This window comes from Macrobrachium rosenbergii, chromosome 4 (genome assembly GCF_040412425.1).
Source record: "Macrobrachium rosenbergii isolate ZJJX-2024 chromosome 4, ASM4041242v1, whole genome shotgun sequence".
NCBI classification, from domain to species: domain Eukaryota; kingdom Metazoa; phylum Arthropoda; class Malacostraca; order Decapoda; family Palaemonidae; genus Macrobrachium; species Macrobrachium rosenbergii.
This window is the reverse complement of record NC_089744.1, coordinates 67,345,288-67,365,081: the sequence shown is the minus strand read 5'-3', so window position 1 is coordinate 67,365,081 and position 19,794 is coordinate 67,345,288. Positions and strand designations below refer to the sequence as shown.

The following is a 19,794-nucleotide window of genomic DNA, read 5'->3' as shown; positions in this document are numbered from 1 at the left end:
TATATATATATATATATATATATATAATTACATATATATACTCTTAGAAATCTGTTGGCGTTATATTTCTGTCAAATACAGTTAATTTTGATTCTTCAAGGATTACGATAAAGATTCTCTTTTTATTTGAAGATAATTAAAACACGATTTTCTATAAAGAACGTTTACTTAGTTATTTTGGTACATGATATTAATTCATCTTTATTTTAGAAAGCAGTTAGCATTTTCACTAAAAGACAGGAGTTTCAGTAGAAACTTCAGCATACGTTATTTTCACTAAAAGAAAATTAGCGCCTTCATCATCGTTACAGTCGTACAGCATTACTAGATGAATGTAATTAATGACATTAATAATATAAAGAATCATTTCCTGTAGCAGAATAGTACTTGCAGTTTCCATAATGAAGTAAAATGGATGTACCATTAAGAAAATGACAAGGAATGCTAAAATATATCCTAGGCTGAAACCAACCAGCGAACCAGTCACCCAAGCAGACATTAGTATACATATGTTAGGCTGAGATTAACCTGTGAACCAGCCCACCAATCAGACAGCAGACGAGATATTAGGTTAGCATAGCAGACAACCAGCAACCTGTAAACAGGTAAAACAGACACGGTTTCGGAGCGATTCTCTGATATTAAGAAACTTTAATTACCTGGCCCCTCCTATACATCGTGTAAATTATCTGTTCGTTTGAATAATAGTAAGCTGTACCAATAAATTCCTGAATACCAAACACACCCTCTCATTTCAACCAAATTTAGCCAGATATAAGACTATCTGCAACGACTGATTCACTGCCTGCTCCTTATATCCTATACCTATTAGCCCAGATTACTCCCCGTCCATCTGTTTACAATATAATTTTAACCATTCTGCTTCTAATGCATCATTTCAGTTCTTTCTTTGATGACAGATGCCAAACTTTCCCTCCGTAACCCTTTTCATCAAGAAAAAATAATCATAAGCTTTACTCACGTGTATTTAGCCCTGACGAGGGCATTGACGGTAAAGAGCGCTGGGTCATCTAACATGAGGCACGTACCCCGACAATAGGTCAAATAAACTTGCGTTGGAAGAACGACTCTCGCAAGCCCGAGGTCATCCAAGTTCATCTCCAATTTGTACATCTGCAGGAGAAGAAATAAATAAACACTAATAAACTTGAATTCCTCTCTCTCTCTCTCTCTCTCTCTCTCTCTCTCTCTCTCTCTCTCTCTCTCTCTCTCTCTCTCGTTTTCTTAGTTTTATTACATGTGTATCTGTTAACCTGGATTTTATTACCAATCTAATAATTGCTTATTTATTTGTCGTATTGCATATCTCAAGATATCCTGTCTATATAAATTATTCCAGACATTTGTACATTACAAATGCATTCACTTCTTGATGCTTTCATTCATGACATAAGCAGTTATATTTTTTTTTCTTTAGACAGTTTAATTTACGTTGTTCTAAATAATTCTAACTCTTATAAAATACCAACAAAGATTAGTGGTACTTTCTCACCTGACATTCAAGTGTCGTGGATCGTTGCTTTCTCTTACGTTGTCGTTCGTCTTCTCCTTGGTGTTGGATGGGAATCTGGGTCATTCGTTCGTTGATTCTGTTGACCAGGAAACTTTTAAGAATGTTTTGCAGTGGACTTTCTTCTGCCGTTCTCGATCTCCGATGCTGTATGCAAAGAGCAGGTTGCATTTTGTGCTCTTCTTTGTAGTAGTTGTTTGAATTCTTCCACTTCGCTGTTTTAATGGTCAGTTTCCAGTCCCCACTTAACCAAGGCTGAACGTCGTTTGATACATCAGCAACAATGGTGTTCCTGTCGTGTGGCATCATTCTCCTCATGTGAGAACATTTTGTGCCCTGAACCTTGTGAGATTGAGAGGAACAATTCAGGCTGTATGCGATTGTGATCGTTGTTTGCTTTGATTCCAAAACCAACTGTAAATATCTCACGTCACTTGACGTGAAAACTGCAGCGGTGACTTCGCCACCAGTTTTTCGGTGGCACCAAAATGCCACAGATGTTCCTCAAGAGCAGCTTCATCTATATTAATAAAGAGAAATGACTGTTCTCAGTGGTCGTGGCTCCTTTAACTGAAAACATGGCAGCTGTTTAGCGATTAGTTTGGTTTCTGTCTCGAAATCAAAGACAAAAGGACAATCGGAGAACAAGCAAGAAAAGCAATTCTTGATAAATAAAACTCATTTTTATAGTACATGAACAATAATTAAATTTATGTACCCGGTGTTTCGAAATTAGAGCCCCCCCCCCAACAGAACAAATGGAAAGTTATGAAGTTTTCTGCTATAGCCTATCTCCAAGTACATTATTTTAAGTTTCTATTAAGCTATTTTTCATTTTACATTGCTTGTATTTTCAGACTGAGTGACGGAGTTAGATACAGCCATGGCTAACGACTCTTGGGAAATCAGATGGATTGACTGAATCCGGACTATAACCTTCAGAGAGGCCAGGGATGCTGGCGCATCCTTCATTTCACGTTCCTGGATAGCTAAATACATTAAAAGAGATGAATCCTTTGTTAAAAGAAACTGGGACAAAAATCCATATGGCTGTCATCGCGAAAAGAGTGAGATTCTTGGCAGGCCTGAAGTCCTTTCTCAGGAGTCAAAAGACATCATAGCTGAGGCAGTGGGTAGACCAAGAAAGTCTTTGTGTAAATTGGCGCTTGAACTAGAAACAAAAAGGGGAAAAAAGAGAAGTTATAGTGCTGTATATTGTGAGTTAAAAAATTTGGTATCAAGCCATTTCATGTTATCAGCAAGCCCAACATCACTCAGCAACAGAGAGAGACCGTGCATGGTTTTGTGGTTCATTTCTTAAAGATTGGGATGAAGCTGACTTTCTCCATGTTGCCGCATCAGATGAATACTTCATTTACACAGTCAGGAAGCCAAATCATAAAAATGACATAATTTGGGCTGCAAAGTTGGATGATATCAACGATGATGTGCGCTATCACCAAGTTGTGAAATTTCCTGAATGTTTGGGAATTTTTCTCTGTTTCACAGCCAAATGGTTAATGTGGATCATCAAAGAAAAAGGACAGTCATGGAATGGCGAATACTTCAGAGAAACTGTGCTTACTTGTGGAGTATTTCCTTTCCTCAAAGATCCTGAAAATGTGTTATCTGTTGAAGAAGTCACATTTTTGTATGAAAAGGCACCATGTTTCAAGGCTCCTCAGACACAGGAGCTGCTTCGAAACAGTGGTATTGAATTCTTCTCGTCAAGTGAATTTCCAGGTGGCTCCCCTGACCTTAATGTGTGTGAAAACATTGGTAGTATCTTAAAGGATCATGTTGAAGTGCGCACAGTGAACTATGATGGTATACCAAGCCTCAACGACCTGCGAAGAGAGGTGACTGAAGTGCTCAGGGAAATGGAGTTTGATTCTCAGCTTTTTTGCGATTTGCTGAAATCATACCCCTCAAGAATGCAGACTGTGGTACAGGCAGATGGAGGCCACACAAAATATTAAATACTCAGAGAGAAACTTAAATAAATACCTGTTCTGAATTACTTTTGTTTTTGTCCATATCAATTTTAGTTTATGCTTGTAGAGGGGGGGGTGGCTGTAATTTCGAAACACCCTGTATTTAAGGAGAGTTTGAGATATGAAGCAGCTATTCACAGAGCGTACAGAAGAGTATATGAAAGGTTTTTTTTCAAGAGGCCCAGCTTTAAAAGAATCTTTAGAATATTTATAAAAATATAATACCTCTTGGTAACTTATTCTACAGGTGGGGAGGCTTAACATCCAACTTCATCCTCCTTGATGTGAGACTAATCAAAATCGTTTACAGTGTCAAATGTGGTTCAGTAAAGGAAGGTCGCCTGTGACAGGACACAGGGAAAGAACTGTGCAGCCAGAATTCGAGAAAGGCTTAGCAGATTTAGTTCAGAACTACTACTACAAAGGAAATATTCACACTAACTGAACAACTACATATGGTAGAGTTATGTAAGACATATCTAAGTAGTTGCTCAATGAGGCTAGTTTTGGGTGAACTGTTATGGTTATATTGATATTAATCAGTTCAAAATAATGGCACTAACTTGTGTCCCTTATGCATGAAAAACCAAATTTTTAAAATCCTGAAAATATAAAAAGATATAGAAAAATTAAAAGTTTGCTTTGATGTACTTACGACTGTGTGGAGTGTAAACGGTGACGGGCGATGTTGTATCTGTAAAGTAATTATCAATGGCTTCGAGGTAAGTGGAGGATATGTTTCTACCTTTCAGTGATATTACTTCACTCTGAAAAGAAAAAAGGAAGTTAGTGGTAGCTCTGAACAAGCATGGTGTGTTCTTTAGTGAAGAGGGAATGATTTTACCCGTTTCTCTTTACTAATGTTCTTGCGTCATTTCTGCCATATTAAACAAAAGTAATAGAAATCATGACATGTTCTTCGGACATATGCCCTCATTAGAACGACATACCTTCATACCATATAAAAACAGTCACGTAAATGACGTAATTAAGTAAGTGACTGAGTGAACGTAACTTTTACATAAATGAAGAATAGATGAATAAATGTTGGGATAACAAAGATAAAAAAGCATTTTTCTTTTAAGTCAAGGCGAGAATATTAAATGATAATGAACGATTAAAAACTGTATGGTTAAGTGACAATTGAGGACTAATAAGCAAACCAGTACCTGATGACAGGGATCACTCAAGATACTTCTCGACGTGAAAAGAAAGACCATGGTCCCTGCGATGATCAGAAGAAGAATCACTGAACTCCACATTACGCTCAGAGCCTGTTGATACAAGGAATAATTTGCTAATTTAAGTTAACAAGAAGAATTTAGCGTTAAATTAAGTAGGCAACAGAAGAAAAAGGTGGGAAAATGCTAGAGTGATTCACATTATTTTATAAGCACCATTTCAAGGCAATCCAAACAGAGGTAAGATAGTTTCTTTCCCTAAATCTATAGTCAAAGGTAAATGCAGTACAAGGTCTCATTTCTGCCTCTTCGCATTTGCGTTCTGAAAATGAAAAATAAGGCAGTTAATAAAATTCAAACTCTCGAATGGTTCAACAGTGTCCAGTTCATTGCTTTCATTACAAAGCCGGATGTTCAAGTTCTTTCCGGTGACCTCGTCAGACTCATATACTTATTAAGAAACGAACGTTGGCGCTGCTGTGAAGATCTGAGGCTCAGGTGCCCTGAAGTAGAGTTTGCTTGAAATTACAATCCACCATCCATACTAACTTTCAACTTGCTGATTAACACTTACCTTTAAGAGCTTACTGTGGCTCATATTCACTTTCAATTTTTTCTTCTTGCAAAGAGTTTCAGAATCTCCATTGAAAACCATCATCTACAAATTTCAGCCATTCAGAATCTTAATCACGACCCATTTTCTTTTCCGAGAACTTCACACGTGCATCTGTCCTTTTCCTAGACTTCTTACATAACTCTGTCTATGAGAGTGTTCAAGACCATTGCAGTCTTATGTAATGAATGCGCTGTTCTGCATCTAATGAAGTTTTTCTAAACTGAAAACAGTAAGAGTAAAATTACTCATTACTTTAGAATTCCACACATTTTTTTGCTATGGGAGTTTTGTCTTGTCAGGTTTTTGCCTCAGGATGTAAATGTCTTGAGAGGGCTTTTGTCGAAGGGGTCTTTTACCCCACACTCGTGTGTTAGGGGTCAGTAGTGCAAGTGTAGGGAAGTATTGTTCATGAGGGCCCATCCTTCATTCAGCAAGATGAAGATGAATAAAAGGCTACGGTTTTTATATATATATATATATATATATATATATATATATATATATATATATATATATGTGTATATATATATATAACTGTAGCCTTTATTCATCTTCATCTTGCTGAATGAAGGATGGGCCCTTATGAACAATATATATATATATATATATATATATATATATATATATATATATATATATATATATATATATATATATATATATATATATATATATATATATATATATATATATACATGTATGTGTGTTTACATTGCCATTTTGGACAATCTATGATGATCATTCATCTCATGTGATTTCCCTTTATATTTTTGAATATGGATTCAATGGTAAACTGTGTGTTTCTTGCTGTTTGGACAATCTATGATGACCATTCATCTCATGTGATTTTTTTCTCCTTATATCACTTTAATCTGAATTTGCATCAACTGACAAACATTCCCTACTGAAACTCTCTCTCTCTCTCTCTCTCTCTCTCTCTCTCTCTCTCTCTCTCTCTCTCTCTCCTCTCTCTTCCATACCTGCCACATGGTTAATATGAATTGCTGACTTAGTACACACTGTTATCGGCACAGCCTTGTTGTTAGTTACTCTTCTCTTTCGTTCTCATCGTATGCTAAGGCTGGGTTCAGCACCTACCATTCAGAAATTAGAAACTGCTGACAATACGAATTCCAGAACAAAAATAATTGTAAACAGAGAGAGAGAGAGAGAGAGAGAGAGAGAGAGAGAAAGTGTGAATTTTGCGTTAAAAGAGTATCAAGGCTCTTTTAGAGGAGTGTTATTTTCCTCGTTTTACTGAGAACGTTCGCCTTCAGAAACTTCTGTAGATATAAAGTCATATTACCTTTGTTTTAATACTGGCTTTTTACTTTATATATGTTGTCAGGGGGACTCTGATAATTGTGATGATGGTAACAAATGAAATTGTTAATATTATCATTCAAAATTAGTTGAAGTTTTATATTGAACATGCAAGCCCCTACAAAAATAAATAGCCCATATCTGAAAAATCAGGAAAGAGGAAAAAAGCAGCAAATAAATAAATATTTCCAAACGAAATCAGTAAAAAAAATTCTGAAAATCTAAGACAATGGTGCCTGCCACTCTAGGTCTTGTAACAGCCCCCCTTAATCCCCTGAGTATTGGCATTTGAAATGCTCCCACAGGAAGACCAATCCATAATTTTATCTGTTATTGGACAGTGGAACAGCTTAAGACCTCAAGATTTACTCTCGTATTTGCATACTGGATGTTTGGGGTAAATATATAAACTTATTAATTTATATTCTTTCATGAACAGCAAAAAATGGCGTGGTAGAAACTCGAGCTCTTACACGGAGATGCTAACTAAAATATCGAAATATTTCCTTAAACTTATTGCGTCAAGAGAAAAATGAACGACAACGATTCTAGTAATCTAAGGACAAAGTTTTAATTCGTTCCAACAAAACCTAAATTTGAAGAAATTAATGATTCCCCTCTCAGTTAGGTAGAAAGAAGTTACTAGGCCAATAAATAATGAACTCAAATGCATGATTGTTTGTCCGTGACTCTTACTTTATTTATGCATACAAGATCATAGAAACGTAGTATGGAAGCGCATGCATGCTCACACATGTACATATAAATGTATATATGTGTGGGTGGGTGGGGGTGTGTGTGTGTGAAGGTGCGTGCATGTGTATGTGTGTGAGTGGGTGTGTGCGCAAGTGTGCACCTATAGATGCAATGATACATGCAAATATTAAAGAATAGCAAATGTTTTCTCAGTGGGCTCCAACTAATAATAAAAAGTAAGTTTAATTAAGCTCATAAATAGGCGTAGGAAATTTAAAATTCTGAATCTTGGAGTATCAGAATACGAAATTATACTTACAGGTTTAGTATGATCATTATGACCTTCCATTCGGTGGCCCCTAGTCTTTAGTTTGCCTGGCAACATTTTCAGTTCTTTTCTTCCTACTTTTCAGTTTTCTGTCTCGGCTGTCTATCTTTCTAAGTCTCTTTATTTGTGTCACACTTGCCTTCTGACTTTTCTGCTATCTGCTGTGTTCATAAGGAATTTTTCACGTATTTTGATTCTTGTTACTTTGTTAAGATATAAACAGACTCAGTTCGACTTTAGTTTTCTGAAAAGTTGGAACATTTCAACGACACTTTTCATATCATGGATTTCTACATTTTACCGCCCTGTTTTTAATGTAAAATTCTTTTCAGTTGTTGTATCAATTATAAAAATTTTATATAAGTATTTAAAATCGAAAATTAACTGAACTCAATCATTTTCAAATTCAACCCAACTTTCTTTTATGGTGGTTATCTTAAACCCCGAAATATCAGAGAGCAGGAGGTCGCGTATCGCCTTGTCGAGTAACACTGGGAATGAAGGAACCTTGAATAACCGTAAGATTCACATTCTGGTCACGTGATAACGCTTGCAGCTGTGATTGGTCATGCATACGGTAAGTAAAATGTGCATGGCTTAAATGGTCCCCCGTCTGTTGTACAATCATTGCGCAATTAAACTTCACTGCTCTGCACGCGATTAAATATTGTCCTTAATTTTGTTGCCGTAATGGTAGGTTTTCCTTCTGTAGCTCCTCTAGAAATACTTCTGCAGATATACGAAACGTAACTAAGAAAACGCAGATTTATTCAGAAGTTATAAGGCTTGCTATGGGGAATAGAGACTTAGATTAGATTTCTATAAAACTGGGTTGCTATTGTTGTTTTCTTTCTGAATTGCTTAAAAGATAGACAATCTGTTTAGTGCAGTAATAAGAAATACGACTAACACCACCTCTCTCTGTTTCTATATCTGTCTATCTTTCATACTTTTCCGTCGATATTTATAAATACATGAAGCCTTTTCAGTGATTGCGAATCCATGATTCTGTCATTCTGATTAATTTTTCATTCTATTGCTCTTGTAAAGTCAGACACATTCATGCCACCTTTTGTGATTGAAACCCTATGCCTTTTGTTATATTCTTTCACGCAGTTTAGCTTCATCTTGGTTGTAAACGTCTACATCAAAGTGGTTTATTATTTATATTTTTTAAACAGGTTCTTTGAATATTATTGCAAGCTGCATTTATTTTGTAGAAGACTTTTTCTATTTTTTATCAGGACTTCTCTTCAGTGGAGGTGCGTGCTAACAGCTCGTTTAGCATCATTTCATGGGGGAAAAGTCAAAATCAGATTTTGACTTTTCCCCATGAAATGACAAATATAGGCGAGCTGTTATCCTAATATTATTATTAACCTTATTATTATTATTATTATTATTATTATTATTATTATTATTATTATTATTATTATTTATTATTAGGCTGTCAGACGATGCTGGGATTACGAGTAATTTTAGTTTCCTGTAAAAGAAAACTATTGTCTGTCCCTCCGCACTTTATTTTGTCCGCACTTTTTTCTGTCCGCCCTCGGATCTTAAAAACTACTGAGTTTAGAGGGCTACAAATTGGTTTGTTGATCATCCACCCTCCAATCATCAAACATACCAAATTGCAGCCCTCTAGCCTCAGTAGTTTTTATTTTATTTAAGGTTCAAAGTTAGCCATAATCGTGCTTCTGGCAACGATATAGTATATGCCACCACCGGGCCGTGATTAAAATTTCACGGGCAGCAGCTCATGCGGCATTATACCAAGACTACCCAAAGATAAATCCATCTTCGGTGGCCTTGATTATACACTGTGGCGGATGTACAGAAAACTCGATTGCGCTGAGGAAACTTCGGCGTATTTTTTGCTTGTGTGTTATTTTCATTACTTTCTTGCAGTAAACCCGAGCTTTCAGAAATAAGTCAGAAAGATTGATCACCGAAACTCATGAAATTTGCACAGTGGCAAAGGAACAAAATAACTCTAGGCTATGTTCGGACCCGTGTAGGTCGCTCCACTTGTCTGTTATTTTCAGTTTCATGCTGAAAGCTTAAATGGAGAGACGGATTGCCTACAGTACGCTCACTTTGCATATCTTGTCCAGGCTGTAAAACTTTTAAACGTCTCAGGAACCATTGCTTGAATCACCTTAAAATTTAGCAAAGAAGCTCACTCGTCCTGTGTCTTGAAATACTATGTTTGGAATTTCAGTCAGTATGCAAATTACGTCATCATGATCAGTACAAATAAGGCCTGCACGTATTTCTGAGATGTCAAATTAATTAAGATAATCTTCATTTCGGTCAGTTTGTAAGTTAAGTCATAGACGACCAAGCAAATGGACAAAAATGTTTGACTTTCCTGCTTTTGGTCATTTTTCTGGAATTTATGCCAATCTCACGATGAAAACAGGTACATGGTGTTTTCGGAAACGAGGAGTTAGGTGGTGAAAGAAATTTTGATTTGTTCTCCTGGCCCTTGACTTACTTACATCAAATATTATATCAAATATTATATATATATATATATATATATATATATATATATATATATATATATATATATATATATATATATATATATATATACACATACACACACACATCCTAGTGTCAGCCAAGATCAAGAAAGGGTATGGGGATAGCAGCGTCACGCCTGGTACTTACTGACTTACTGAAAACTGGAAGGCTCTACCTTTCTGGCCGCCATAAATCTAACTAAATATCTGAAGGGGAAAAAAGATGTTCTTGAGGGAATTAAATGCAAAGAAAACGGTTAAACGAGAAAAATCGTTCTCAGAGCAAAGTGAGGCTTTCAAAAGAGAACCCGGTCCTGTGTCAATAGCAGGGTTCCAAAGAAAGTGGTGAGAGCAATAATTATTATTTTATACAGAAGTAAAGAATACAGGTGCATGGTAGGATTTTGACTGAGATACTAAGGTAGATGACAGAGGGCACGTGGATTGGCTGATGATGGGAAAATTTCCTGCAGGAAATTAATTATAGGTGAATGTTGCCATGGCTGTTGTTTTTGCTCTTCTCTGGAACGTTCTTATGTTATGTCCCATTGGTTATGCAGTTTTATATATATTATATATAACATATATACATATGTGTCTGTGTGTGTGTATATGTGTGTGTGAGAGAGAGAGAGAGCATAAGTTTTTTATATTGTCATATATATATACAAATATATAAATGCAGCTATTGAAGATTACAAGTTATTAAGTATATGTATTTTATGACCACTGTGCTGTTAACAGCTCTCCTAGTGCTGGCCTGAAGGATTAGAGAGACGTGGCATAACCAGTTTTTACTTATATTGTGGAATCCGAACCAATTATAGCGAGAAATGAATTTCTATCACCTTAAATTCCTCTAACTCTTCATCAGCCGGCCGGGGAGACAAAGCCCCTCGAGTGACAGTCTGAAGCTCAACTGACTCAGCCAACAAAGGGCTTATTGAAGATTACAGATAACATACCTGCCTCAGTGGTATTATTTTGGGTGACTTGTATGTGCCTGTGTACCTATGTATGGATTATGTATGCAAGTACACCTGCACTAACATTAATGTTATGTGAACTCTGACTGAAGGCTTGTAATAATGATAGTCTCTGTTTGAAGGTTTTTAATAACAGTGGCAACATCATGATAACAAGGATTCTGTTGCCTTGCCCCTTTCGTCCTTCACTTTCTCGAAGGACGCGTTAGTTTCCAAGTGGCTCGATTGCTGTCATCAGATCGAATCAAAATAAAAAAAAAAAATCTGGACGAATACAAATGCTGACGTAGTGGAAATTATTCGCACTTGCTTGATTTGACTCATATGTAGTTTTGAAGAAGGATAGTAAATCAAAGGAGTTATTTATATTGTCACCAAAACGATCGATATTGCGGGTGCTGTCAACCGCCCGAAAGAAGAGTTGAAGATTTTCAGTGATCTGCTGACATCCGTCTAATGAAACCAGTATTAGTTTTCGGCGACTAGAACAGTCTGCATGACGTTCACGTCCCCATTTGGACCTCTTTTACGAGTCTTCAACGTCACTAATAAAACGGAAAGCAGATGTGTTGGAGGAAAACATGGTCAGCTGATGTGCTGAGTCCAGCGTCCTTGAGGAGCGACATGTCGGGATTGCACACCCTGGGTGCAGGTTGGATATCTACACGTCTAACCAGTAATTAGGTGAACGCCGGGTCCTATTTTTGGTAGGGGGTTGTTTCAGAAATGTTCGGTGAAGAGCGAAGCCTTCATTTGAAGTTCAGCTTCGTGTACGGGTAGTCTTTACTTGACATTTATATGTAACATTGCGTCATAAGATTTCTATCATTAAAAACCAAAGTAAGTGTTCTTTGTTTGTCTCTTTTACAACCAAACTGTGGTAAAATCAAGAAGCAAAAATAACATGAACAAACACCAGTTTATCACAGCGTACACGAAAATCTTTACAACGCGAATTCTAAATCCATGTTCATCCTTCAAAAGGCAAGCAGCGCTTTCATCAGCAATCAGAGTGATTGGGTATGAACTTCAACACAGACAAAATTTTATCGCGACATTAGACATGGCTGCAATGACCTTAACCTTGAAACGCATCGTTTATGTTTAACTTGCATGTTTATGCCTCGGCAAGTTAGCTGATTCATTCACTATTAACATTACTAAATGCATTTAACACGTTGTTATAGCGAGTGCATGTAATTAGAGGCTTTACATGTTATTAAGTGATCAGGTGTCTAAACGTGTTCATGGCTTTCCAGCAACTTAGTATATATATACTGTAAGGAATACATGAGATGGAAAACAATCAGCCTATTTAAAACCTAAACTAGTTCAAATGTTTTCACCTCAAAGTTCATAATATTTATATACTTTAGGTGTGCACTGATGTTTAACAAATTATCCAAATTTTTCTTAACTGCACACGATTCCCTTGTTACAAAACTTCAAATAGTGTAGGATTTAAATAGCATAGCTCGATTGTTTTCCCTATCGTGCATTATGTTGTTCTTTTCTTTCCGGCCTTTGTCTATATATGTGTGTGTGTGTGTATGTGTTACAGGCAGATAGCGAAACCAGGCATTTCACGGACTACCTGAAATGCAGGCAGATAGCGAAATGCACTTAGGGACATTTGATCCCCCCGGGGCTAGTACTAAACACGGCGAAACAGTGACTCACCTACTTGACAGTGACTCACCACTTAACCACGGATTGCCGGATTGTTTTTGTTGTTAGATTAGTCCAGCCAGAGGCTGGCACGGGCTCTTGCACCGAGAGCAACCCGTAGAAATCCACAGAGGTCTCAATACACACACACACATTCATATATATATATATATATATATATATATATATATATATATATATATATATATATATATATATATTTCAACAAATCACTGAAGACGTGTGATGGTCATATATGCATCAGCCAGGAGAAAGGTGAAAGGAAATGGCTTGAACCGAGCGCTTTCGTGTATTTCCACACATCATCAGGGTTCAGGTACAAGTAGAAGTGACAAGGAAATAAATACTGGATATGTGGATGACATCTTTTGTTCATGGCCAGTAAAAAGGAACGTAAACAACTTTCTGAGTAGATTAAATGCACTAGTACCCTCCATAAAGTTCACCCTTGAGATTGAAGAAGACGGAAAATTGCCATTTTTAGACGTGTTAGTACACACATCTGATAGAAAGTTCAAATTTTCCGTCTATAGGAAGCCCACAAATATGTGTTCCTATGTTCATTTTTATTCTAATCATCCATTTAAAACTAAGACTGCTGTTTTTTCTGCTATGTTCTTAAGGGCACTGCCGGTCAGTAGCCCGGAATTTTTAGATCAAGAACTTGACAAGATACGTGAAATTGCTGGTAATTTGAGGTATCCAAACAGTTTTATTGAAAACACCTTTTGTAAAGCTAGAAAAACGTTTTACGGATTGACGAAAACTGAAAAGTTCGAAAACAAAAATCTTTTAGTTCCTTTTTATGCTTGTTTTAATAACATCCCGAGACAAGTCAAGCCACTGGGTATCAATGTTGTGTTTAAAACGCTGGGAACTATTAGAAACTTGCTAATTAGAAATTCACCGGGAAATGGAACAGGGTGTATTTATAAGATTCCGTGTAAACATTGTAATAAAACTTATGTAGGACAAAGTGGGAAGACGCTGGCTGTTCGTTTAAACAACACATATATAGTGTAAGAACTGGTAGTATGTCAAATGCATTGTTTGTACACATGAATAATAGTAATCATAGTATTAATTGGACGGAATCAAAGGAAATTATGTTTTGCAAAGATCTAGTGAAAAGAAATTTAATAGAATCCTGTATAATTAAAAAAGGCTGTGACAATTTATTAAATATCAGCCTAGGTTTGTATAAAGTTGATGAAATTTTAACGAATGGTATTTTAAAACAAGTAGGCTATTAAGCATTACCACTGTTCGGTAATTGTTAGCGTAGTTTATCTTTTTAGCATTGTTTGTCTTACCACGAAGTCTTCTCGTGACGTTGTATTTAATTCCTTGTCACTTCTACTTGTACCTGAACCCTGATGATGTGGAAGAAATACAGAAGCACGGTAAAGCGATCACAGCTCTATCGTCGTTCAAAGTCATTTCCTTTCACCTTTCTCCTGGCTGATGCAAATCATATATATATATATCTATATATATATAAATATATATATATATATATATATATATATATATATATATATATATATATATATGTATGTATATATATATATATATATATATATATATATATATATATATAAATATATATATATATATATATATATATATATATATTGATTTTGGCTATTTTTATATATATCATATCTTATCTCTATCTATATTGTATATTTAGACAGAATAGTTAACAGATTTACCGTTATTATATGAATGATTTGAATCCCTTGAGTTTTTCCTGTTGACATTTATGAAGGGAAGAGGACAGTCCTACATAAGCACGGTAAATCGATCACAACTTATCGTCGTTTAGAAAAATTTAAAGTCCTCTATGCATATAAAACTTTCTGTGGTTAATGGTTAAGTCTGCATTATTCTTTTATATTTTCTTATGTTTTATCACGTTCATATATCTATCTATCTATATATATAAATATATATATATATATATATATATATATATGTGTGTGTGTATATATGTGTGTGTGTCTTCTTTCTCTTCATCTTTTCCCCATATCTGTGTTTCTGACAGCTTTCACCACCTGGCTCACAAACACATTATTATTTAAATGATTTTTATGAATTTATATATATGTATGTGTTTATATATATATATATATATATATGTATATTTAGACAGATAGATAGATATTATATACACGTGATTTGAGTAAGGATTTGTTTAAGAGAGCTCTCCTCCAACTGACAGACAAATAGATAAACTTCTTTTAAACACTGTTTTACCGCGTGTAGTTAAAAATTTTGAAAGTCTCATGCTATGCATTAAAACTTTTGAAATGGTTAATGTGTTATATATATTTGTGTTATTCTTTTTCTATTTTTTTCCCATGTTTTTGTTTCTGTTTCACCATATATAAACACATTATTCTTTTTATATATATATATATATATATATATATATATATATATGTGTGTGTGTGTGTTTATATATATATATGTGTGTGTGTGTGTATCTTCTTTCTCTTCATCTTTTCCCACGTCTATGTTTCTGACAGCTCTCCACCACCTGGCTCGGTCAAACACATTATTCTTTTATATTTTTTTATGTTTTACGTTCATATATATATATGTATATATATATGTGTGTGTGTGTGTTTATATATATATGTGTGTGTGTATCTTCTTTCTCTGCATCTTTTCCCACGTCTATGTTTCTGAGAGCTTTCCTCCACCTGGCTCGGTTAAACGCAGTTGTTTGTCTCAGGTCTTCTCCAACTACATCCATCCACCTTCGCTTCGGTCTTCCTCTTGCTCTCCCACCAGGCACCTCCACCTGCATCACTCTCCTCCCTTCTCTTCACATGGCCCTAACACTGCGTTCTTCTTTCCTGGGCCTTCTTTGATAGTTCTACGACTTTACTAGTTCCTCTTATTCTTTCATTTTGGAACCTGTCCATTTTTGTTACTCAACACATCCACCTAAGCATTTTCATCTTTGCCGCACTCAACTTCTTCTCTTGCACTCTCTTCACCGGCCATGTTTCTGCTCCATACATCAAAGCTGGTCTTACTACTGTCATGCACTCTTCCTTTAGGCGTCAGGGAGGACATCCGGCCATAAATTCCAGCCAAAATCATTTACATATATATATATATATATATATATATATATATATATATATATATATATATATATATATATATATATATATATATTTATTTATATATATAATATATTTACATTTGTATATATGTGTGTGTTTATATATATATATATATATATATATATATATATATATATATATATATATATATATATATATATATATATAATATACATATATACTGTATATATAAGATAGATAGATAGATATATGCACGTGATTTGAGTAAGAATCTGAGTAAGAGAGAGAGGGAACGGACAGACAGATAGATATACTTCGAGGACATAAATCTTTCCAGAAGCGACGATAGAGCTGTGATCGGCTTTTACCGTGCTTCTGTAGGACTTCCCTCTTCCCTTCATAAATGTCAACAGGAAAAACTCAAGGGACTCAACTCATTCATATAACAACAGTAAACTCACGCTGTTAACAGTTTGAGCCATTCTCTCTGTACCGATAGATAGAGATAAGCTACAGACACATGTGTGTGTGTGTGTGTGTGTGTGGACCTCCTTGCATTTGTACGGGTTGCTCTCGGTGCAAGAGCCCGTGCCAGCCTCTGGCTGGACTAATCTAGCAACAAAAACTATCCGGCAATCCGTGGTTAAGACAGTGGTTCCAACCTTGGCTCACTCAGTGAGAGGTGCCTCTGAAAAGAAACTATTTAACCCTCGTCCAGAAAAACCCGTTTACTTCTCTTGATCTGGCATTATATTATATATATATATATATATATATATATATATATATATATATATATATATATATATATATATATATATATATATATATATATATATATATATACACATTATATATATAATATATATTTATATTTATATTGTATTTATATATACATATATATATGCACATATATAATCGCAAATTTCCATAAATGATTAAATTAAAGATTTGCTCATTATCAGTAGGTTTGCTTTAACATGCCTTGCATTCAAGAAAATGTTCAATAGATAAAAAAAATTACACGAAAGGCCCATGTTATGCATTAAAAGTTTTGAAACGGTTAATGGTCAAGTACGCATTATTCTTTTATATTTTTCGTACTTTTCGTTCATTTCAGACTGTTAGAGTAAATTTCATACAAAGAGCAAATTCATGAATTCAGCATACTGTATTGGACAAGGAGATAGGAAAACTCTTATGTAAAGAAATCGATATGGCTCTTATTTTCAACAACAACCTTTACGATCTGATGACAGGTACCATATGACAACGCAGAACTGACAACAGGTTTTCATTATCCTGCAGCAAGATGCATGACCCACTTTGGGTGTGAGAAAGTTTTCTAGTCAGCTATCTTTTCCGGGCTAATTGGCGTTTAGTGGTGGTTTTCCTGTAGTCTTAGTTTTTTTTTTTCTTCTTCTTGTTTGGGGTGGGTAGCATGGTTAGGACACACTATTTCATCTCTGTTGATATAGAGGCAGTAAGCTAACCTTGACATGAGTGCATATGATTGGTTCAAAAAGAAGCTGGTGAAAGTGAAATTTGCCAATCTGAATTGCACAATAAAAGTTTCGTTGTCGTGTGTAGAACGAGGTAAAACATTTAGAGCCAAAGGGTAGGTGTACTGTATTCTGAAATAATGATAATTCACAAAGTTAAATACTAAATCGGAAGTTATATACGTACTCCCCTTTTCTTGCATTTGCAATCACTTCATCTCAATAAATGTGCACGCAAGGCAGCAGATTTTCAAAAAGGATATAGATAGATCGATAGATAGATAGATAGTAAAACAAAAATGACTTTAAGAATCCAGCTTGCTCTGGAATTAACCTTGAAACACACACACACACACACACACACACACACACACACACACATATATATATATATATATATATATATATATATATATATATATATATATATATATATATATATATATATATATATATATATATATATATATATATATATATATATATATATATATATATATATATATATATATATATATATATATATATATATATATATAATATATATATATATATAATATATATATATATATATATATATATATATATATATATATATATGTATATATATATACATACTGTATATATTGTGTGTGTGCTTCTGAAATTCTTTGCCAAAGGACTGACAAACTGTGAAGCTGAACGGCAAGAGAATTGGGTGTCATTTTCGAATCATTTCCTTTATCGATAAAAAAAAAAAAGTCAGGAACAAACCATTTTCAAGACCTTAAAATATTCGCACTAGATACTTAGGAGTATATTTTATGTTTAGGGAGTTTTGAAATTGCGCATTATGGGCAAAGTTAAATGGCCCTTTAATTATGTGATTTGAAATGTATTTTACATAGGCAAGTTCAAAAGAATCTTAATTCCGGTAAAGCATTCTTATTAATTCGAAAAGCTTATCTTCGAAATTATGAACGATTAAAATGATCTTGATTACGGTAGCTTACACAATCTTTTTAATGACCCAGAATAAAGGGTACTCTCAAGCTTGTGAAGTATCTTGTACTGTATTAGAGTAAAATTGGTGTGATCCAGGTAAAGATTATATTTTTATTTTAGTGTAAGGGATTTAGGTGATTTGACATAATGTAACTGGAGTAATAGATGCTAATTAATCTTAGTAACAGCAGTAATAAATGTAAACTTAAGTCATCTAGAGGAGTAGATCTTAATTCAGAGTTAACAAGCTAAGTAGATCTTAATTTACAAAAGTATGAGAAAACATTAACTGGGTTAATTACGACAACTTTGTTGCTACAAATATGGATCTTAACAGTTCATACGAAACATAGAGAAGGTTTACCTGTCAAGAAGTTACTTGAAACCTGACTAAGATGATTTTTTATTTGCAATTGTGTAATGTCTCTTCATTAGCTTCCCATTGAGCTATAGTAAAACAATACTAAGACAACATGAATGGCTTCTTATCAAGATAAAGCTATAGAGATTAAAGAAAGCCCAACTTTATTATATGAAATTAATATTGTTGTCAGTTGTTGGAGAGACCTTTCACTGATTATAACTAATCGCTTCTTAATCAGATACTGAATAAGATTAGCAGCAGAACAAAATCTTGATTAGCTAAAACTTTTGGTTTTCTTTTGCATAGATGTTTTTAAGTCAGGCATTTAAAAAGATTCATTATATTTGTAACAGACTCTTCAGGTCACTCATTCTCAAACCAGAGGCCAAAGAAAGATAGATAATAACTTTTGTAATAATTTAGATCTCAGTTCACCTTTCAATTATTTTGATTTCTTGTAAATTACAATCTCTAAAAGAGAAATGAAAAATAAAAAACATCTAGTCAAGTAATTTTTATAAAATTTCTAAGACAGGTAAAGAATACCGAGATGGTAAGCTACAGTATCAGTAATTTGAATTACTTTAGAATTTTATGTCTTCAGCTTAAATTATAAGTGTAAGGTGAATTAATTCACAATGATGTAATTATTTAATGATCTAAGGTTTCAAAGACACAGAAGCTTCATGGAAGTAATTCATTAATTTTGTATTTAAAAGTGAAAATCAGACATTATTATTATTATCATTATTATTATTTGGTGGTAGGTGATGTATTGTTTCATTTAACGCATATTTCTGTTTAATGTGGTGATTAATCAGAAGTGCAGGTGTAAATGATGGGTCATAGAAAATTTGGGACTGTATGTGCACATAATTTAGTTATCATATTCAATTTCTGGTACAACATGTTATATTTATCACCTTTTTTTGTTTTATTCAGATGGCTATTTTTGCATTTCATTTACC

At 34.4% G+C, this 19,794-nt stretch overlaps 1 protein-coding gene across 1 annotated transcript in view; it reads right to left on the bottom strand.

Moving 5' to 3' along the window:
• Window positions 1-8,162, bottom strand: part of LOC136835574 (growth/differentiation factor 2-like) — an 8,909-nt gene extending 747 nt beyond the window's left edge. Inside the window, exons 1-5 of the mRNA XM_067099258.1 lie at window positions 7,661-8,162; window positions 4,695-4,799; window positions 4,181-4,292; window positions 1,514-2,051; window positions 983-1,134 (exon numbers count right to left, since the gene is read on the bottom strand). Of these exons, the coding sequence (XP_066955359.1) occupies window positions 983-1,134; window positions 1,514-1,849 (488 nt within the window). The 5' untranslated portion in view covers window positions 1,850-2,051; window positions 4,181-4,292; window positions 4,695-4,799; window positions 7,661-8,162. The remainder of the gene's footprint in view (window positions 1-982; window positions 1,135-1,513; window positions 2,052-4,180; window positions 4,293-4,694; window positions 4,800-7,660) is intronic.
• Between the last annotated feature and the right edge of the window lie 11,632 nt (window positions 8,163-19,794).